The sequence below is a fragment of the Pavona decussata genome, unplaced genomic scaffold (assembly GCF_977016875.1).
Source record: "Pavona decussata unplaced genomic scaffold, jaPavDecu1.1 SCAFFOLD_254, whole genome shotgun sequence".
Lineage (NCBI taxonomy): Eukaryota > Metazoa > Cnidaria > Anthozoa > Scleractinia > Agariciidae > Pavona > Pavona decussata.
This window is the reverse complement of record NW_028145657.1, coordinates 3708207-3730211: the sequence shown is the minus strand read 5'-3', so window position 1 is coordinate 3730211 and position 22005 is coordinate 3708207. Positions and strand designations below refer to the sequence as shown.

Here is a 22005-nt window from a genome sequence, read left to right as displayed (position 1 = left end):
ATATACAGGTCTTCTGCTTCTTCAGAGATAGAGCAAGTTGGGTATTAAACTGGGCTTGACATCCTCAAACAGTTTCGTTACCCTTTACATGACAACAAAATGTTTGAGTAGACTGCGCCTTTCACATTTCCACTTCCACGTTGCGACACGCAAATATCAATGTCTCTTTCTACCCTTGCGTCCTAGATTTAACTATTCTTCGCTTACTGTGAGGTAGGAAATTGCATTTGATGTTGTGTAACTGTGTTTGTAGACGAAAGCTGTTGAGTTCGATGTGCAGGAAGTTAGTTTACAGCTGATTCGAATTCCTTCGGGCTCCGGCAAGTTTTCGTAAGGTTTCGTATTTCGTACGTGGTATATACGTTGATGTTGATCCTGTTAATCTTTTCAGTCATGAGTAGTGATGGCGACTTTGATCATGAAGCTTACACAGAATATGAGGATCAATTGTACCAAGAGGAATCTTTGTCTGGGTTAGTGAAACACCTTTATCAATTGCCCGTTTAACAATAACTGCAGAAATTCTCTCGCGCTCATTGGCTTATTTTCAATGTCAATAAATGGACAGACACCAATCTCGTACCCATAGTCCTCTGGGGTTTTGGTCAGCGGGTGGTCTTCTACTGGCGGCCGTAGATTTTTAGATCATTTTTATCCTGCGTTTTGACTTCATTGTGTGGTTCCAGAAAATATCCATACCCCCACCACGGAGGGAATTTCACATAGGACCCCCCCACCCCCCAGGATTTTCCATTTTCGAGGTATTTTTTTAACCCCCCCACCCCTTCGGAAATTCCATAAATTCAGAATACACCCCCACCCCCCTCTGGAAAAGTTTTATTTCAAAAGAACGCCTCAAAAATCAGTTTGCTGTGAACATTTCAGAAATATCAAGAACTGCCTACACGAGGAGAAAATATGCGTTATCGAAGAGCGCGCGTGCCGTTCAATTTCACCGGTAGAGTTTGCCAAAAAGCTCTTGATACTGAAATAATTGTTGTGTTTTATATTTACCTGTGGTCATTGACATCAAACTTTACCATTAGCTCCTCTGAAGATTTTAAATTTTGTTGGAATAAGTCCGGCAACGCAAAAATGTGTTTTCATTTAATTTGCATTTGTCATGTTTACGTTCCTATGCAAATTTTAGGAGATCAAAAAGATTATCGCTTTAGTTCTGCTCAGTTGATGATTTTTCTCCTGGTAATCATTCAGTCTAGTTATTTTAGTCAATAGTTTTCCTATTGAATCGGAATAGCATGGACAAAATAAGCATTAGCAGGGCAGGGAGACAAATAGAGCTTTCAGATCGTAACTTGAAACCGCAAACGAAATGGAGCCGCAAAACGAAATTAGCATGTTCACGTTCTTATGCAAATTTTGTATGAGATCAATAACGCATTAAAAGAATGTTGAATTGGCTCTATTTTGTTGAATTTTGGCATAGAAATTAAGTTAATAGTTTTGGACTTTAACTTGAAATACTTTGGACAAAATAAGTTTTAACACGGGTCAGTTTTGACAAACCAGTTATAATTGACCTCGGGAATTGACCTTTGCCCGTAACTCTACACAGCATACAAAAATAACAAACAAATATGTCAATGTTTTATGTAAAATTGGGGCTTCCACTTTATAGCCATACAAAATTTTCCCTTTTAAACAGTGATACAAATTCAATTGTTGCCAGTAAACAATATTTTCTACGCAAGAAAGTTTCACAAACAACAGTTTTATAATAACTGAGTCACGCAACGCAGGCATAGATTTCCTGTCTCAGTTGGAGTACTTCGCTTACAAAGGCTTTTCGAAGAAGGGAAACATGTTTTTAATGTAACAAGGGTTTCTTTAAAACAGTTAAACAAAGTAATGTCTTCAAGAAAGATCTACGAAGTTGCAAGGTTGGAAAGTTACAATTTTGAACATTTATGTCTGACATGAACGTGAAGTTGACCCTCTGGAAACTTATCCAACCATTCACCCCTCCTCCCCTCTGGAATTTCCTGGGCCATTGACCCCCCCACCCCTCTGGAAATTCCAATTCCCTCCGTGGTGGGGGTATGGATATTTCCTGGAACCACACATTTAGTCCAGCATAGCCTTGTGGATCCACAGCTACTTTGATAATGTTATGACGAAATTCACGATCAATAACAGGACAGGCGCATGGAAAACGATGTGGATTTGTTAAATATACTCTACTTGCCAACTTTTCCTGAATTAAATGCTCCTTCCTTCCTTCTTCATGGGGGGGGGGGGGGGGATATTAATATTCCCATATACATGTATATGCCATATAGCCTAATATAGGTACAACTTACATTTGCATGGTACTGTATGTGCAACTGTGAAGGATATGAATTTCAAGCAGTTTATTGTGGGATAGGAAGCAGGAATGTGTGTACAGAAACATCCTGTGCATCCAATAAATAAGACTGAAGAACATTGTAACACAAGTACATGTACAAGCTTTGAACCATTTCGGTATCAAATGTGTTACAAGACGAAGTACTGTAGATTGAGTTGTCAACTCTGGTTTGATTTCTCAAATTTTAGAAGTGAAGATGACTTGGACAGTGAAATAGAAGAAGCTCTTTACAGCCAAGTTCATTATGCATCTTCTCTTTTGGTGTCAGAGAAATCAGCACCAGGTATGATCATAACAGAATTACATCAGAATTACATCAGTTCTATGATCTTACTGCACTGTCTCTCATTCCTGTTGGTCTGTTATTAAGGCAGCAGGTATCTCATGTTAGGGTGTTGTGATCGGCTCTTCAAGTCACTGGTTAATCCATGAAATGTGAGCCACTTGACCATGTGTACTGACATTCAGTCAAGACTGTAAAGAATTGAACTTTCATTTCTCAATTATTTAAATTCCTCAGTCAGTAATTTGTACCTCGTGTACTTGTAGGTGAGAAGAAAACACCAAAGAGAACAAACTTAACTGATGATGGTGGCTTGGACGTCAAACGAGGGCAGATGTGTCTTATGAACAACTCTGTTATTGAAATCTCAAGTGGTGATGATGATGATGATGATGATGATGATGATGATGATGATGATGATGATGATGATGATGATAATGATGATGATGATGGCAATGCTGATGATGACTCTGTTTGTTCTAGTTCCCATGATTATCCAGGTATACAGTACCACTCAAAATTAAGTTACCAGTCTCGTCTCGTTTCTTGCGAGACGAGAGTCGCGTCTCTCGATACGAGATTCTCGTCTCGAGAGACACGACTCTCGTCTCTCGATACGAGAATCTCATCTCGCGAGAATCACTGAAGCGGAAATTTTGGAATATTACCGAGTTTCTCGTGAGAAGAAAACAACCGAGTTTCTCGCCCACTTGTCTTGTGATGGGCTTATCCGTGCCATTTTTAAAATGCGTGCCAACGTGTTCACATTGTAAGAGTTATGTGATTCGATAAAATTGTCTTTCTTCAGTTCAAAAGTTTCGATTCGTGACAAGTTTGCAAAGGCGATGCGCTAAAATTAAGCTCATGTCTTCAGTCAGTTCAAAGGTTTCTTATTACGTGTAATAGCGACGAGTTTGTAAAGCAATGCGCTAAGAGAACACGCCGGCAAATCAATTTGCAATAATTATTGAAACTTTCCCGCACACACACAATTCCTACATTAAAAAACCAGCCTTTTTAAAGTCAAGTTTTGTGCCTGTATCTATAAAACAGTTTTTGAAAACCCTGAAACTTACAATGTTTTTCAAGTTCACTGCGGTTCAAATTTGCATACGTGACCAGTATCATGCTTTGCTTATTACCGCTATGGAATCGAACTTCTTTCAATCTTTTGTGGTTGCAAGCAAATGCAAGTTATACCAAGAAAAAACAAAGTTGTGAATAAAGAAAATCAAAAACGGTAACATTGTTGTTGAAGAGCTGATGTAAACTGTGTAGTTCTGGTTCAGAATTGATTTCAGTTTATTGTGCACCGAATTTGCATATTGGCAACGCGAAGATGTCAAAGGTTACCGCGCCGCACTTACATCTCAACCTTCAAAACCGGATTTTTTTAATCGGAAAGTTTCATTTGCAAAGCAGTGCGATTTCGCCTTCAAACGCATTGAACTTGTATGTATAAAATACCAACGAAAGAATTTGCACTTGAAAACCAAATCAACGCGAACTTGCAAGTGAAACATAAGACGTCCTCAATGTGTTCAAGAAAGTAACCCAATGGTTTCATAAAAAAAAACTATAAATGATCCAACTTATCATGCTTATCACATTTTCGTTTTAAGAGAGTTTTACAACAAAATTGTAAAACACAGTTAATGGCACGTGACGCCTTTTGCCCTGTGGGGCATTGCTGGTATTTTACTTAAAACTCGGTACTTGGTACTGTAAGGTACCATTGTATTTATTGTCTAGGCATTTATCTATAATTCTATCTTAGTATGTTGCAATTCTGTCTGGATACTAGTTATTTCGGCCTTTCTAACTGGTTAAATCTTCGGTATACCCCATTCATGTCTCTGTTATTATGATGTAAGGTCTAGCATGTAAATGGTACAAGCCTGGCAATTGGCTCAGGCATGGAACACTGTCTAGGTATAAAATGCTGTGTAAAAGGTTTCAACTCACATTTCTTAGGCAATTGTTTGCTCGCTGTTAAGCTGTGTAAAATTTTTGTTCACTCGTTTTCTTCTAATGGCTCGTCCTCGTGCTTCGAAACGTTCCGTTGCCGTCAACCAGTTGTCCTCACTGTCCAGCGAGGTGCTTCGCTTGCGTCTCCAAGCGCTTAATCTCTCCGTACGTGGTTCTCGCCAGCAGCTAATAACCCGCCTTAAATCGGCTCTCAAAAGCCAAGCCACTCGTGCCGGCCGTGCCATGCCCGTTCGTCCCGGGAGATCTTCCCGTCGCAAGGACAAACCTAACGCTGCTTCCGCGTCGGTTCAGCCTTCGGATCAAAACAGCGAGCACGCCAGCGATTCAGATGGCAATTCTTCGTCGATGAAAGATGATTCTCCTTCTTTGGACGACCTTTTGAGCCTCCAGGATAGCTCAGCTCTTCCCCCGGCGGTCAGTTCAGCGCCATCTCCAGCTGATGCGCCCTTTAGCGATGGCCAGTTACGCGTGTTGCAACAAACGGTGCAAGCGGCTGTGCAGAACGGTCGCATCCAGCAGGAAAATGCGAACGTGCCCCATTATACGTCACCTCCGATTCGTAACACAGGCATGGCTTCGCCTCTTGGTCTTCAACGGCCTTTGGACCGCTCTTTGGAGGAGAAAATCCTGCAGGGTGAGTACGTTGATTTTGCTTTACTGTTACCAGACTCGTTAACTCACCCCCAGGCCCCAACCCTTCAGTTTTGCTTAGAGGATTCGTCCCCAGGCTCCGCGGGCACCCCTATCACCATGGTTCGTAAAAAGAAGCCCGTGATTGACTCTTTTCACAAGTGGGTTGACGCCTTCACTACGTTTATGTTGGTGGTGGTTAATGCTTACCCTGGGAGAGCTGCTGAACTGATCAAATACCTCCAGATCATCAGCCGCGCAGAGGCCAAATTTAGAGGGCTCACCTGGCGTTACTACGATGAGCAATTTCGTCGCCGCCCCGCCCAGGATCTTTCTCTCAATTGGGGTCTAGTTGATTTGGAGTTGTGGACCGTCACCTTTTCGGGTCAGGCTAAACCTCATTGCTTCCTGTGTTCCAGCCCCTACCATGGCCAAGGTGATTGCCCCATTGCTGACCCTGCCCGTCGCTCACCGAGAGGCACCAGTTCCTCGCACGCGCACTGTTTCAACTTTAACAAGCCCAGTGGATGTTCCCGTGTTGCCTGCCAGTTCCCCCACGTGTGCAGCCGCTGCCGCTCTCCAGCCCACCCTGTCACACGATGCCGCACCGGTCGCTCAGAGGACGCTTCCAGGTCCCAGGTCGCCAGCCACCCTGGCAAGAAATAAAGTACTCCAGCAGTCCCGTTCCCAGCAACCTTTGGTGTCCACTCCTATTGATGTCGATGTCTTGGAGCATGAACTTCGCAGCCATCCTAATCTTAACTTTGTTAATAGTTTACTTAATTCACTTAGATTTGGCACACATATCGGTTATACCGGCCCACACCTCCCCAGGGTTTATTGCAATCTTATCTCTGCCTCTCAACACCCCGACGTAGTCTCTCCTAATATCGACAAGGAGGTTAAGTTGGGGAGGGTAGCGGGTCCTTTTTCTTCGCCTCCTCTCCCCCTTTTGCAATGTCACCCTATTGGTGTGGTTCCTAAAAAGCACACCTCCGAGTGGCGTACCATTTACCATCTATCATACCCTGAAGGGGCTAGCGTCAATGATTTCATTCCCAAAGACCCATACTCCCTTCAATATGTTCGGGTGGACAATGCTATTCACATCCTTAAGTCTTTGGGCCCGGGGTCCTTCATGGCCAAAACTGACCTGAAATCTGCCTTTCGTCTCATCCCCATTCACCCTGACGACTGGCATCTCTTGGGGATATATTGGAAGGCTCAGTATTTTGTTGACCTGTGCCTCCCTTTTGGGCTCCGTTCTGCCCCCTATATATTTAACCAGCTCTCTGATGCATTGGAATGGGTTCTCCACCATAACTACGGTCTCCGCAATATCCTACACATCCTTGATGACTTTTTTATTGCTGAACGTTCCCGTCTAGATTGCTTAATTTCCTTTAGCACTCTCTTAAGAGTTTTCATGTCCCTGCGTGCCCCAGTGGTTGCGGCTAAGACCTTGGGCCCCTCCCAGGTTCTAGAATTTATGGGTATTGTCTTGGACTCCACCCTGATGGAAGCCCGTCTCCCTGAGGACAAACTTACCCGTCTTAGGGCTCTCCCTGCCTCCTTCAAGGGTCGGCGTTCAGTTCGCCTGGTAGACTTGCAGTCTCTCATAGGGACTCTGCAGTTTGCCTGTAAAGTGGTTGTCCCGGGTCGTACCTTTTTACAGCGTATTGTTAATCTTTCTAGAGGCGTTCGTAATCGTTTCCATCATATCCGCCTTACCTAGGAATTTTTCAAGGATCTTTCTATGTGGGAAACTTTCCTTACTGGGTGGAATGGTCGCTCCTTTTTTCTAAACTCCTCCATTACCCCTTCCCCCCATATGGAACTGTTCACCGACGCTGCTAGTACCATTGGGTTCGGGGGGTACTTTAATGGGAAATGGTTCCAGGGAAGGTGGCCCCCACACATGGCGCTTTGCAAAGACAAAGGGATTAGCATTGTGTGGTAGGAACTTTTCCCCATTGTTGTAGCTTGTGCTATTTGGTACCCCCATTTTGCCGGGAAACGCCTACAATTCTGGTGCGACAATGAGTCGGTGGTTGCTATCATCAACTCGGGTCATTCAAAAGCCCCTCGCATTATGGACCTTCTCAGATTCCTTACCCTTACTTCCATGAAACACAACTTTTTTGTGAAGGCACGCCACGTTCCTGGAGTATCTAACGACATCGCTGATGCTCTGTCCCGATTTCAGGAGGCGCGTTTCAGGACAGCCGCCCCCACGGCCGATCGGGACCCTTGCACCATCCCGCCTTCCTTAATGACCCTTTAAAGGATGAAGTCTTACGGTACGCCAACTGGGGCCTAGCCTGGAGAACGAATTGCACTTATGGTTCTGGCGAGAGACGTTTTATTCGCTTCTGCCTAATGCATCGTCTCGTTCATGATAGTGGGGACATTCTCCTGGCTTCCGAGGGCACCCTAATTTACTTTGCCTCCTACTTAGCACGGTCAGTCCGCCATAGTACCATTAGACTTTATCTCGCTGCTGTGCGTAACCTCCACATATCATGTGGGCACAGTGATCCCTTGGCGGGTAAACTACTTCTTAAGAAAGTACTTAGGGGTATCCTTCGTTACCAAGGGCAACACCGGGTTTTGTGTCAACCCGTTACCCCCGGGGTTCTCCTTGCTATACGTCCCTTTCTCCGCTCCTGGTTGGGTAGTTATGACTTCTCCATGGTGTGGGCTGCTTTCACACTCGCATTTTTTGGCTTTCTCCGCTGTAGCGAATTCACATATCAAGGGGTTCACAAGTATTGCTCCCGCTTTGATTTAGGAACCGAATGTGTGTCATTTGTCCCTAGTCTGGCTAGCCCGCAGCACATGGTCGTTACTCTTCGGTCTTCTAAGACCGACCCCTTTCGCACAGGTCAGTCTCTTATTATTGCTAGGGCGGACTCATTGCTATGTGCCGTCACTGCCATGCAGCATTATTTTCAGTTAGTGGCTCCCCCTCCAGGCCCACTTTTTACTTTTCGGTCCGGCCGCCTCCTTACCAGAGCCACCGTTACTTCCCTTCTGCGTGACGCCGCACGTCATGCTGGGTTACCCTCCCACAGCCTTAAGGGTCATAGTTTTCGCATAGGTGCCGCCTCTTCAGCGGCCGCTGCCGGCTTGCCAGACTGGTTGATAAAAGTTATGGGTAGATGGTCTTCAGACTGTTATCAGTTGTATATAAGAACACCCACACAAGTTCTGCTTTCTGCGGCCCCTCGAATGGCCAGTCCCTCTCCATGAAGTGGGTCATTTATTTAATCTTTTTCTTTTGCTTGGGGGGATACCCGCTCCGCATGTATCTGTGGCGGTTAAGTCTGCGTAGCGACTTCCCCAAGCTAAGTTCTCTAGTATTTTTTGCCGTGTTTTAATTGTATTGACCTGCCAATATTCCAGTCCGACCCAGCAGCGCTGGTGAGATAGGTGAGGCACGATAGGTCTTTTCAGTTACTCTAGTTTTGGGACCTGCCAATACTCTTCTCGGAGTGGCGCTGCTGGCCTAGCTGTGCTGCTGTTGCAGCGCGTTGTTGTGTTTTGTTGTTGTTGGCCTAGGTGCAGCTGGAAGTGCCAGGGAAGTGAGGCCTTAAAATGGTCACGCAATTTAATAGAAGTCGCCTGTCACGCAATCACTGAGCGGTGTTCCCCCTTATTTACGCCAATATGTTTGTTGTCTTTACTTTAGTTAATTCTATGTTTGAGTAGAGTTACATGTAGCATGAATCTTAACTGGAACAGTGACATTAATTACATTTACATGAAGACGCTTTATAAGGTTCTGCAGATTTATCAGCCGTTAGCTCCGATAACCCAACGTGCCACGAATAGATGCGCAAACAGAGATTGATCAACAAGTTCGCTAGTCTTCTTCGCAGCCGTCGTTCGCTTACACTGACACCCAACTTGATATTCTCGCGAAACTCTCGCGAAAAAGTACTTACAGTTTTTTCACCTTCTCGCGAGACGAGAATCGCGTCTCGCGAGAGGGTGGTAACTTACTTTTGAGCGTTACTGTATTTAATAAAAATGATATTATTTGAGAATTTGATTGAAATCTTTAAATCAATTCATCATCAATGTATGTATCTGAAGAAACATATGCATTTACATAGCCTGGTTGAAACCCCATTGAGACTGTGGAAGGATGAGAAAGTTGTGAGCTCCACCAAACTCATGTTGATCCAGAATAAACTGTGAGCCTTAAAAATGCTCTTCACATGTATTTCCTCCTCTTTTTTCAGAGGTAATCAATATATGTTCAGGTCAAAAGAGTCCATCATTTGGACAGAGAACTCCTCAGGTATAAATTACTGTGTTCTCATTATTTACATGTTTGTTTTTCATGTTATCAAAGCTTTATTTTCATACTATTGTTATTATTATTATTATTATTATTATTATTATTATTATTATTATTATTATTATTATTATCACTACTACCATTTTTGAGACTTTTTGTTGCTTGCTACTGTCCTTCATCTTTGTATTTTGGAAGGTTTTTTATGATTCAAAATCTGGAAGGTGGATTCATTTGGATTCATACAAAATGACAAGTTTTTTATGACCGTTAATCAAATTCGTGTATCTTTATTGGCTAACTTGTAAAACAAGTTTGTTGGGTGGCCACGGTAAGGCGCATTGCACTGTAATCAATGTAGTAAATAAATATATTATTTTAAGTAGAAATTGACAACTGAACTTCAAGAACCAAGTACTGCGATCATAAATTTTGACCCCAGCCAATTTCTTTTTTCTAAAAACATCAAATGATTATCTTGTGAAACCTTATTCATGCATGATTACTTCCTTTTTCTTCTTTCTAATTTCTTAACTGCTGTTTTTTAATTCAGATGCCTCTTCAGCAAAACACAGCTGAGGAGCTAGGGGAAATAACTGGTAATTGTTGGATACTTTTATGAACTTTTTGCATTGTGATGTCTATGATAACGTGTGCCATGTATTTATCCTATTGTGTAGTCTCATGTATTACCATGGTCAGCGTATCTGTATGGTTTATCAGGAATAAATGATACTATTTAATGGTAAAAATTTTTTTTTAACTTTTTGAGAATACAAAGGTATAGTAAATTTATCAAATTTTTTGTGTAATATGCAAAATTTATTTAAGGACGGTGCCTACTATTGTTACTGCGCATACGTTCTGCGCATCTCGAGATACTCGGGTTTCCTATGGGTGGTGCCTACTAATACAGGAATATTTTTGCGCGGTTTAAAAATATACGGAGAAAGCAGAACTTCGCAAATGCTTTTGGTATCCATAAGAAAAATTGGGGGTAGCCATGCATTTTTCAGAGATAATTAAGCTTCAATTTAGGAAAAAATCCCATACATTGCTTTATATTTTGGCGCTTTTTAGAGATATTATGGCTTAGTTATCTCTGAAAAATGCGTGGTTACCCCCAATTATCTTTTTGGATTCCAATAGCCCTTGCTAAGATCTGCTTTTCCCGCATAGTCATAAACCGGACAAAAATACTTCGGTATTAGTAGGCACCGTCCTTAATGCAATGTAATGTAAAGTTTACATTAATCAACCACATATTTGTGTATAATTTATAAATAATAATGATTGTTTTTTTATGCCTGAATAAGATGGTGATTATTTTCGTTAGTTAGTTTGTAACAAATATCTATTGCATGATCTGAAACTGAAAAATTATGGAAAAAAATGCAATTTACATTTGCAGAGAATATGTATTTAATAATTATGTTATGAAATCACTAATAATTTTTTGTTGGTCTTGCTATAGAAAACTGGAATTTGAATGAAAAAGACCTTGGGGTACAAACTACATTTTTTATTTATACTTAGTACATGTGTTCCATATAAAGATAATAAAAACTGAACCATGATTATTTTTTCACGTTTTGTTTATCCCAATATAGAGTAATAATAACTGTTGGTAGTGTTTTTAGTGGGAAGTGTTTCTCCCACAAAGAGCTTTCTTGTTGAACTATTTTTTATAAACAAATGCTACTAAGACAAACTGGCCTCATTATGCAAAGATATAGTTAAAGAAAAGCACCCAGCTCATAATGAAGTTGAAGCGCTCATGGCCAAATATTGTGAGAATATAATTTGACATCAAAAGATGTTTTGTCACCTTTGATGATCCACATAGCTGCCATACGACCTCATCAAAGTATTTGTTTGATTTGTAAGAAAGAGAAGGAAAAAAAGAAAACAGAGAAAACTTTGACCTGGCAGTGATCATGTAAATTACAATGCATGATATCCAACCTAGTGCTGCTAATTCCCTACCCTTGCAAAATCATTAGCATGATAGGGAGTGGTATTATTCTCTTCGAGGTCTCTACTGCAACCAAGCAACGTCCGAGATACTACACACCAGGCAAGGGGCTTCCACATGTGCGATGCTATAACTGTAATGAAAAAGGCCATCTGTCACAATACTGCCCCGAACCTAAGGTGCGATATGCAATGGTTCTTTAGTTATATTGATGTATTGAAAAATATTCATTTGGTCGCAATTTATTAATGGAGTAATGGTTCATGCATCAGACAGTCTTCAAGCATAAGATTGCAGGGTAGTATTTTGACACATATCCCTTGACGAAAAACTTTACCCAGTAACGAGAAGCTTCTAGTAAGAGCAACGTACATACTACATACCAAAATGTTGTGCTTGGTAGGGTGAGCGGAGGGGGTGGGGAACCCTAGGTTGAAATTAGCATTCCATCTGAGAGGTTGTAGCGGTGCTCAGCAAGTATCAAGTATTTATTTATTTATTTATTTTCACAGGGACATCCATTTTAAATAAATAAGTTATTGTTGTTGTTGTTTTAGCTAAAGGAGTTTGAATGGAGCCCTTGGTGAACTAAATTACAAAACTAGAATTAAATTACTTATAATAATTCAACCCTACACGGTGAGCAAGAAAAAATAAAATCTATGCATTAAATCACTAACTAAGATGGAAATTAACACGTGAGATGGTGTCCTTTTGAGCTCCAAAATGAACTCTTTGTGTAAAGTAGTTGCTTCATTCTAAAGAAATCCTGCCTAAGCCTTTGTTGCCATGACAGTAATAATTATTATTTAGTCCAAATTTCAATCTGCATGGTGACAATAAGAGAAATATTATTAATTCAATGCTCAAACTCTGATTAATTTATAGAAACTCAGTGTTTGCTTTTTGTGTGGAGGAGCTGGTCATGTGAGGAGAAATTGTCCAAATGAACTGTGCTTCAACTGTCATGAACCTGGCCACATATCCAAGGTACTTCTTGATGCATTTTTCCATTTTACGTTTAAACATTTAAACCTCTATGGTGTATGAAAGTATTTTTCCAAATCAGCAAATACACACTCTATACTGTCAATCAGCCTGTTTGAAAATTTATGTCAGCATTTATGAAGGACGTTTTAGTTTTGAGAGAAATGGGTTTAAAAATAATACAAAAATGAAAACTGTTCAAATCTTCTAATAACCTATTAGGTAATACCCCTGTAGCTAGACTATACCTCATTTTACAGCTCTTAGGGCAGAGATTAATTAACAATTATTCGCCGAAGGCGAAGTAAATATTGGTGAATATTCCCCAAGACGAAGTTGAGGGGAATATTCACCAATATTTACTGAGCCTGAGGCGAATAATTGTTTTAGTATAATTACTCAGGTGATTATCAGAGAAAAACAAGTACCGTCCGAAAAATGTCGATTTTGTTTGCTTGTTTCAAATCGTCACGCGTCAATGAACAGAGACGCGCAGTCTGCCGATCACATGCTCAATCGAAATCACATGAGCAATCAATAAACTGCACACGGCCTCAAGCAGAATGTCAGTATTCTTTAACTGCCGCTTCATTGAGACGAAGCACTGACTTCTGTGAATGAATGTTGGGTTTCTCCGACCCGTTTACCAAAATAGATGGAGATGACCAGGTTGTTTGGTGTAAAATTTGAGCCGGGATCACAAGTGTTAGCGATAGCATTTTACTGCACAATTTCTTGTTGACATGATGGCTTTGCCGGTTAACGGACGTTTATAAATTGCCCTCGGAGATAAGCTACTTCAGGTAGGAATTAAGTCATTTGTTGGCTTCACTAAACAAGTACACGGTTGCGCAGATGAAAATATTTTGTTGTGAGGCGGTGACTTTAGATGGTGGTCGAGAGCCGCTCGAACTGACAACAAACTAGTTTTCAGATTATAAAAACTGTTTTCTTTTCTCGTCACTGAAACGTAAAACTTACAGAGACATTTATTCATCTTGTTTACTTCCATGCTTTCAAATTCTGTCTTAAACTTGTTTTGTTTGTGAAATCATTCTGTTAATAAAGAAAATCTTGCTCGAATTTAACTTAATTTGTTGTCTTCATTTTAAGTCATCGAGATCGACAACATGCAATTTACAAGGGTTAGCAAAATTTTCATCTCTTGCCTTCGAAATGTATCACCTTGGAGTTAGCTGCATCTTTAGTGCCTTTGGGAATTGCATTTTCTTTCATCCTATTTACTTCTTTTTCAGAAATTATGTCAACAAATAGCAGCCATTTTGAAAGTTAGTGCTCCTGCAGGATATGACGCAATCCTCGACCAATCAGATCAACAGAATCTCTATAATCACCTGAGTAATTATACTAATGTAACATGTTTTGCATCCCATATGTATTTGACAATTGCTACAACAAAATTTTTGTTGGGAAAAATTCATACAAATTTACCAAATAATCACAAAGTTATGGTAGTTGGCACTCTTAGATAAGGACGTAATGAAGAATTTTGAGGGGCTAAGAGGTGTAGTTCTCTCTAAACCTTCTAAAGTTTTCCAGGTCAGGAAACCGGCCTTGTTGCATTTTTGTCCCCACTCTTAATTATCTGAAACACTGTTGCGAGGGAAACAAAACAAAACTAGGTAGCTCTTTAAACCTGAGGAAGATAAAGGCTGTTTTTCCTAAAAGTGCCATGCACTTACTCTTTGAAATTAACAAGAATTGCTACTTTACAGCCTGAAGAAACTCTAATTCATGTCACCAAGAGTTCTGTTGTTCTTGCAGCAATGTAGAAAGCCCAGAGTGCGACCATTTGATCGCTGTAAAAGATGTCATGTACTTGGCCATTTCGCAAATGTAAGTTTGACATTCCTGTCTCATTTATGTTACGCATCGTGTTTGACCGGGCCAGTTCTTATTAATGAATTATAGCCTGCATGGCACGTGCAAAGAGAGGAACGGAAACATTTACCGTGTCACGTATAAGTTAAAATTCATTGGAAAATAAAAGAAAAAAAAAACGTGAGAGTTGGAAGCTGCAAAGACATGTAAAATCTGCATCCTTGCCCAACCAAAACAACAACGCTGTATTCGTACTCTTCATACCAATCTGGGACAATAGAATTTTCTCTTACAGAATCAGTGTGTTCGAAAATGAAAAATGAAAAAATGGAAAAAGGAAAGATGTTGATAGGAGTTTGAGCGTTCAGTGTCATGCCTAAATTAAAATTCATAGGAAAAACAAAGATACAACTGAGGAAAACTCACGATACTTCAAGCTACAAAGAAGTGCTTTTGATAACACTTGATCCTTGTGTGGCCAAAGGCCTTTCCGAGTCGTTTATTTTCATTGCGCGCGTTCAAGAAAGAGATGTTTATTGAAGAATTGCGGCTGTCACAGCTTGGGTATTTTACCGGTGTTAACTTTGTTTGGTTATTTACAGGATTGCCCTGACCGCTGGAGACAGTACCATCTCACAGTAAGTAAATTATTCAAACCTGTTCTCATATTGCGTCGATCGCCTTACTACAATAAAGAAAATCTACAAGCGGAATGGATCGATCCTTGTCCTGGGGACAATTTATTAAAGCGTTTACACTTGTTATTACACGTTCGGCATGCGCAAAACGAGCCCAACAAACATTGTTAGAAGTCTTAAATCAGGATTATTGAGCTCGGTTTTGAATTCAGCATTGAGTTTCTTATTTTGCACGCATTTAAAACCAACGGCCTAGCTTGCAAACTACGTTTGTAAAAGTTTCATAAAATTGTCGCGCGAATTTTGTTTGGAAATCGGATGAAACATTCTTTCGACTGCTTGATGTAGAGAAATTTAAAGCAAAAGTTCACCCAAAAATTTAAGAAAATTTAGATCACAATTCCAAACCTCCTCTCCTTCTCGGTAGTGGTTTCCTTTGTTTTCTCGTCATGTATTTACACTGAGTTTGAGAATTATTCTTATGAACCGAAATGCTGTATTTCAATTTAGACTCAAGCTGGTCCAGTTGTTTGTCCCGACAGGCCAGCCTCGCCTCCGCGGTCAGTTTACTGTTATAACTGCGGCCGTCAGGGTCACTATGGTCACGTGAGTACAATATAAGTTTTATCGAGTGATGTAGTTATTATGTCATTACTTTGTAGACAGAAAGGTTTTCATTTGAGAGTCATAAAACTAATGCCAACATAAATACGCTCGCTTATCACGGCAGATGCAAACATCGTAGCGAATCAACTGGACTACAAAACAGTCGGATTTACGGATTTAAGTGCGAAACGCGCGAATGCTCAGTCCCTACAGTCGGTTGCGCGGTGTGAGCTAATCAAAATCCAAGGATCATGGTTGTGAAAGTGACAGGCTAACGTTTGCAACTATGACTGCAGTTGCATTTGTGTGCTCTACCGACTTAGCTAACCAGCCAACTGGGAGCTGGTCAATTTGTGAGTCTTTTGTCCGCACTTCGTACAGTCGAACCTCTCCTAACGGACACCTCCCGTAGGTGGACACCTCTCGTAAGCGGACACTTGGTACATTTTTACCCTCCTGTAAGCGGACACCTCTCTTAAACACGGAGCGATCCTATAAAAGGGAAGGACACGCCCCCTTTGAAGCGCTTTGTTGGCTTCCAAACGGATCAGTATAATGGTGGATGACGTCGGTAACGGTCGAGGAAAAAAGAGAGAAGAACTATCGTTTGTAAAATCGAAGAGGAAATCGATTTATCAATAAAAATAAGCTAAACGCTAACTATATATCTTGTAAAACACCAGAAATTAGCGAGATTAACGATAATAACGGCAATAATCAAGTTTCGTTGCCGCAATTGAAAGATTATACGAAACTTACCTCGAAATTCGAAATCCTTCTACCAAATACACAGTACAGAGATCGAAACCATTATAAACTGAAGCCTGCGACGAACTGGACATCTGTATCCCTCCATCTGAACATGCCGATAACCAAAATGAGTCTGTGTTGTTCGCCAAAACTGGCGGGATTTTCAAAATTTGGCAGATGTTTTCCGCTAAACGGCCGCTCGAGTCGTCATGTTGGGTTCAAGTTCATTACCGCTTGTGTATCTATCGATCGCGTACGTGGAAACTAACTCTACTTATCCGCTGGAAGTGGCAGTAATAAATTCTAAACTTCTATGCACAAGTCAAAAATAAAAACATCTAAACACATTTCGTACCTGATCATGCATATTTGCATATTAATTTGCCAATTCGAAAAATCACCAAAGATATAAACAAACACGACCTGTTGTTGCTCTCATGTATCTTATGGATGAAATGATAATGGCAATGGCTCTCACTTCAGTATTAAAATTAGCCAGTACTAAATTTATTAAGTTTACTAAGTTTAATTATACAGTAAGCAATATAGAGGCCGACTTCCAAAAGATTACCAGCTCCGTCGTCTTGCGTGCGATCGCTCGCCGCTTGAGACACTTCACTTTTCTCCTCCGTTGCCCACTCCGTTGTTTCTTCTAGGCTTTGCTTCCGCGACTTTGTGTCTTTACTTAGCTTCCCCCCACTAAACGACACAAAGGATCGAAGCGATTCCATCTCGGAAGCCGGTTTAAGAAGAAAAACCTATTTCGAGACAGAGTTTGTTTACGAACTTTATCCTAATCATTTCGGAAATATCTCGAAAGGATAAGATTTTACCAGCCGATAAATGAACCGATCCCAAAATAGACGGATAACTTAACTTTCTAAATTCTTCTCCTGTAGCCATATTCGTTGGATTGATTTTGAACAAAATAATTCGAACTAAAACAGCTTTTCCGCCAACTCGTCACGTCCTTTCGAATCGAAGTTGCGGGAACTTGAACGTGCTAAAATAAGACCTTTGGCAATCAACCAATCCGATACGCGCGTTTGGGATTTTTGATTGACAGTCTGAACCGTTCAGCCTGGTCTTATAGGATCGCTCCGTGTTTAAGCGGGCACTTTTTCTGGCCCCAAGGATCTCCGCTTACGGAAGGCTTGACTATATATGTGTATCTTCACATAGTTGCATAAACATTCATTCTCTACGGGTTTATTACGAACCCACAAATTGATCATCTCCCAGTCGGCTTGTTTGTTAGTTGGTAGAGCACTGCACCAGTATCATGGGTTCGAATCCAGTTGAAGCTTGAATTTCTTCAGGCATTCCTTTCGCAAAATGCGTTGACTTCATAACTGTAATGGTCCTTCATCTATTTATTTATTTATTTATTTAATTATTTATTTATTTATTTAGAGCAGTCTTTCATCCGAAGTTCATATATAAGAATTTCAAATATATCACGTCGCCAAAGTATACTCTTCACGACTATTTTTTCTCTTTTATTGGAAAACAAAGGGGCTGTTCACAGACTATCGCAAACCATGCCAAGGTTATACTCAACTGTATTCACAATATGACCAGCTCCCAGTTGGCTTGATAGCTCAGTTGGTAAAGCACTGCACCGGCATCGCTGAGGTCATGGGTTCGAATCCCGTTCAAGCCTTAATTTTTTTTTCTCGCTTTCTTTTTGCATCTGCTTATGTTGTGTAAATAACTGCGATGGTCTGTAAAAATTAGTTCAAACTATTCTAGTTTCTTTTTCCTTTGTATTAGGAATGTTCAGAGGAAACCTCACTGAGGAGAGGCGAGCTACCTTTGCCGTTTGTGGTGCAATATGACGGGTGCCATATGTCATCATCTCGCGGAAAAAAGAACAACGACAGGCAGAACCCAGCACCTCGACCCAGAAATGAGAGAAAACATCAACCCGTGTCGAAAGGGTTTTATGAACAGGAAACCCAAGAAGAATATGAAAGGGCTCAGCGACCACAGGCCACCCGGCAAGATTATGACGGGGACAGGGGATTATTTCAAGCTCCCCCCAATAAAATACAAAAGCTGAATCACGGTGATGATATCAGGAGAGGTGAGATTGAGCGCTCGATGTAATGACCCTCAAGGCCGAGCAGTAACGGGCAATTGATCTAATTTCCATGTACACCATCGGTAATTTGGCTGTCAATACGCGACCAATACGTACTTGAAAAGGAAGTAAATCGCGTATAAAGTAATTTGACTGACATGTTAAGTCGCAGGATAGGGAATTCAGTGTAAGATTGGGCGGCTTCCCTCTTCCCGTGCGTGCAGCTGAACGTGGGGAAAAAGAAGCCAGCACGGTGACAAAAGGTATTTTCGACTAGTAGAACTTATTGCTATGGAGCCAGAGTAGGTGAGTTTTGTTTAGTGCGATCATCACGATCAATCGAATGCGTCATTTTCATAGTGATGGTGCTGCAAAATCTTTAAAAATAATCACTACAAAAATGGTACGCGCTATTTTGAAGAAATTTGAAGGACTATAGGATAAAGCTTATCCTTTTGCAACAAAAATTAACTTCTGAGATAATCTCTGATTATGAGCAACAAATAATTCCATTCTTTTGGCTTTTCTTTTATCCCACTGTAGTCTCGTTTGTCAATGACAGCAACCAAACCGGCGAATTCAACACGGCTCCGTACGCAGACGGTACGCAGTCGAAGAAAAAGAAGAAAAAGAAGAAAAAAAGAAGAGAAGAATCACCGGTAAGAACCGAGGTATTGTGTTAATACAGTATTTCTGACATCATCACCGAACTTCCTTGATTTTTGTTCTCAGTTGTCAACGACTGTTTTTACTAAAGGCAAATGTTTAAACGATGACCAATAGATGTAGTTTTCGTAATTTTCTCACAGACGGAAAAATGAGTTGCCGACAAGAAATTGGTCGTGTTTGTTAAAGTTGTTGGCAACTTCAGTTTTGAAACTTTATTATCAGTCAGTTGTTTCGCTAATAGGATGTTTTTGTCAGTGTTTGAAAACAATTTTTTTGTTAAAAATAAAACAACAACCACAACAACATCGTGTATGAGGAACCTAAAAAATTTGAAAATCCGTACAGTCAAACCTCCATGTGCGAGCACCTATCGTAAGAGACCACCTATCCAAAAAACTTGATCCAACATCGAAGTAAAAAGGCTTTCTTGAGCTGTAAGAGCGGGGCTTTTGTTGGACGTGAAGGAAATTAGTAAAATTATGGAAGAAAGTTTGATAGACAAAGCTTAGCCACCGCGGGCAAATGTTGAATAAAACTTTTTGCTCATTTAGCAACAATTTTCAGATCAAACTGCAACTGTACTATTTCTGCGGTTACATGGTGCCCTTACTGACCTAACTGTTAAACACTTAGTGTGATTCTTGGTCGTTGGCGTCTCTTCTTCAACTACCTTCTTTTACATGTTGGATTGATTGATGTTCCAACTCTTTTCTTAGCGTATCGTCGAAGTCTTAGATCCCACTTATCCAGACGAAGGCTTGATTGAAGAACCATATCAAAATCAAACCAAAAGAAAGAAAACGAAAAAGGTAAGTTCAGTTACCTTTTAAATTCATTCATATTTGTCCTATTTTGAATGACTTACTTTAGTTTCACCCCTCAGAGTTTTGACAGCTTCATTTTGCACCCCCTATTTTCCACAGTAATTCGCTTAAGTGTGATTTAACACAGGGAGATACAGAACAATGCCATTGCAAGTCCCTGTTAATCCCACACTACGATGTAAAAAGCAAATTGTCATTGTCTCTAACACTCGGCAAGTTGCCAACCCGTGAACAAAATATTTGTTGGCCGGTTTATAGATACAAGCTTATCTCAGTTCGTGGCAATTTTCCCATGCTTTCTTGTTATTGCCGTTCGACGTTTAGCCTGCGGACGCAGACGTATTTCCGGCTGTCGAGAATCTCGACAGCCGGAAATACGTCTGCGTTCGCAGGCTATTCGACGTTATAAAAACCATTAAAAAATTGCTTATTTCCCCTAGCCGGTACCATCCTCGGAGAACCAGAGGCAGATAGTAGGAACGAGGAAATTCGACTTTTTGCTAGTCCTGGTACCAAATATGATTGTGTTTTGATGGCGCTTTTTCGGCTGTGATGAAATAACGTTAAATTTTGTTTTATTGGTTTTTGCAGCGCAAGCAGTGGCAAGGTGAAGACAGATTTTCGGGCACTTCGCACAATAACGACTTTTTTGGGCGAAAGAAATTTAAACAACATAACGACAGAAGAATCACAAATCCACATAACAAGAAAAACGCTCGTTCATTTGAAGATAGAGACTTTGATGGGAGAACTTCTTCTGAGCCTAAAAAGGATCGCAGAAATTTTGTTTCTAACCGAGGATTTCGAGGGAATAATCTAAATTTTAATAATCAAATGCATGGAAAGAAGACAAACCCACAATTTTTTAAGCGGTATACTTTTTAAAATTTCACGTGATTTTTTTAAACTTTTAACTTAGTGCGCTAGGAAAAGTGGTGTGCTAACTGTCTAATTTATCATTGAATAAAAGCAACACATTGGAAACGTGCGTTATTGTATTTATAACAGAGGGCAAAATTACTGAATGCTGACTGGTCGAAACAGAGGGCATTTTTTCTTAACTTTCCCTTCATCGAGGGCAAAATTACTCACTCCTGATTGGTCGAGTACCGAAAATACTTGCTCCTGATTGGCTGAGCACGCCATTTCTACATTAAGTTGGTTTCTTCGTTTTGTGCCGCAACTGTACAACGAGTTCTTTCAGGTTCTTTTGAGTTTGACTTTTTAAGCCGGATTGTTTGTGCCAAAAATACTTGGAAATCAAGTGCTACGGTTATAAGGTGAACTTTCGTTTCTTACAAGAAACAGCAAAAGATTATTTCTGTTAAAAGCTAAAACTTGATCGGATTTGTTTGGATTGAATTGTATTTTTCAAATCAATAATAAGACTAACTTGGGAAAAATAATTACTTAAGGTGGGGGTAAACGTGAATTTGAATGGAATTTTAAGAGGTTTAAAGAAGGGATAAAAGAGAGAAAATGATTTTTGGAACACCAACAGACAGTTGATACCCACGCAAGAGCACCCCAGGTTGCTAGTGGACTAACTTGGTTTCCGTCTATCAATTATTAACTACAAATTCTAATTTTAAAACTTCACTAGATCTTCAATATTCCTTATTTCTCTTAATTTTACCAATCCTTCCTGAAAAATTATCTCCTCCCAAATATACCCCAAAATCATCCAAAAATTCACAAAACACCCCACAACATAGATTCACGGGATGAGCAGAGTTTTTGGATTGCTTGAAACGTGAACGAGATATTTTTATTGAACCGATTTTAAGCGGCGTGAAAACGGCTTTCAGGTTTACCCCCGCCTTAAAAAAGAAAACTTTCCAAGGAATTACTGATGTACTGGAATAAATCAAGAATGGCAGGCGAACCTCTCTCAAAACTACACCAACATTGCCATGGCGCTCAAACATAATTTTCTAACCGTGCCGACTATCTGTCCGTACTGTCTCCGAGAATGAACGGAATCCCACCAGCTGGGGAGTGAGAAGGAGCCAACCTCCCCCCCCCCCCCCCACTCCAACTAATTGATCCATATAGTCA

The 22005-nt window shown here is 40.6% G+C and overlaps 1 protein-coding gene across 2 annotated transcripts; it reads left to right on the top strand.

Moving 5' to 3' along the window:
* Nucleotides 1-59: 59 nt before the first annotated feature.
* On the top strand, nt 60-20935 carry LOC146456652 (uncharacterized). Of its 2 annotated transcripts, none has more exons than XM_085093109.1 (16): nt 60-213; nt 392-473; nt 2557-2651; nt 2918-3151; nt 9518-9576; nt 10127-10172; nt 11048-11079; nt 11608-11727; nt 12437-12538; nt 14321-14392; nt 14980-15015; nt 15526-15621; nt 18145-18457; nt 18998-19125; nt 19840-19932; nt 20539-20935. In XM_085093109.1, the coding sequence occupies exons 2-16, from the start codon at nt 394-396 to the stop codon at nt 20830-20832; spliced, it is 1800 nt and encodes a 599-aa protein (XP_084949235.1). In that variant the 5' UTR covers nt 60-213; nt 392-393; the 3' UTR covers nt 20833-20935. The 2 variants fall into 2 exon arrangements, with proteins under 2 accessions (XP_084949235.1, XP_084949236.1); XM_085093110.1 differs by having other exon boundaries at nt 64-213; nt 18998-19113.
* The last annotated feature ends 1070 nt before the right edge of the window (nt 20936-22005 follow it).

Bases quoted from the DNA above. Each gene is read 5' to 3' on its own strand.
- LOC146456652 (XM_085093109.1), top strand. From the start codon at position 394: ATGAGTAGTGATGGCGACTTTGATCATGAAGCTTACACAGAATATGAG. The intron at 9,577-10,126 runs GTATAAATTACT...TTTTTAATTCAG, and splicing joins TTGGACAGAGAACTCCTCAG to ATGCCTCTTCAGCAAAACAC. The intron at 10,173-11,047 runs GTAATTGTTGGA...GTCTTGCTATAG, and splicing joins GGAGCTAGGGGAAATAACTG to AAAACTGGAATTTGAATGAA.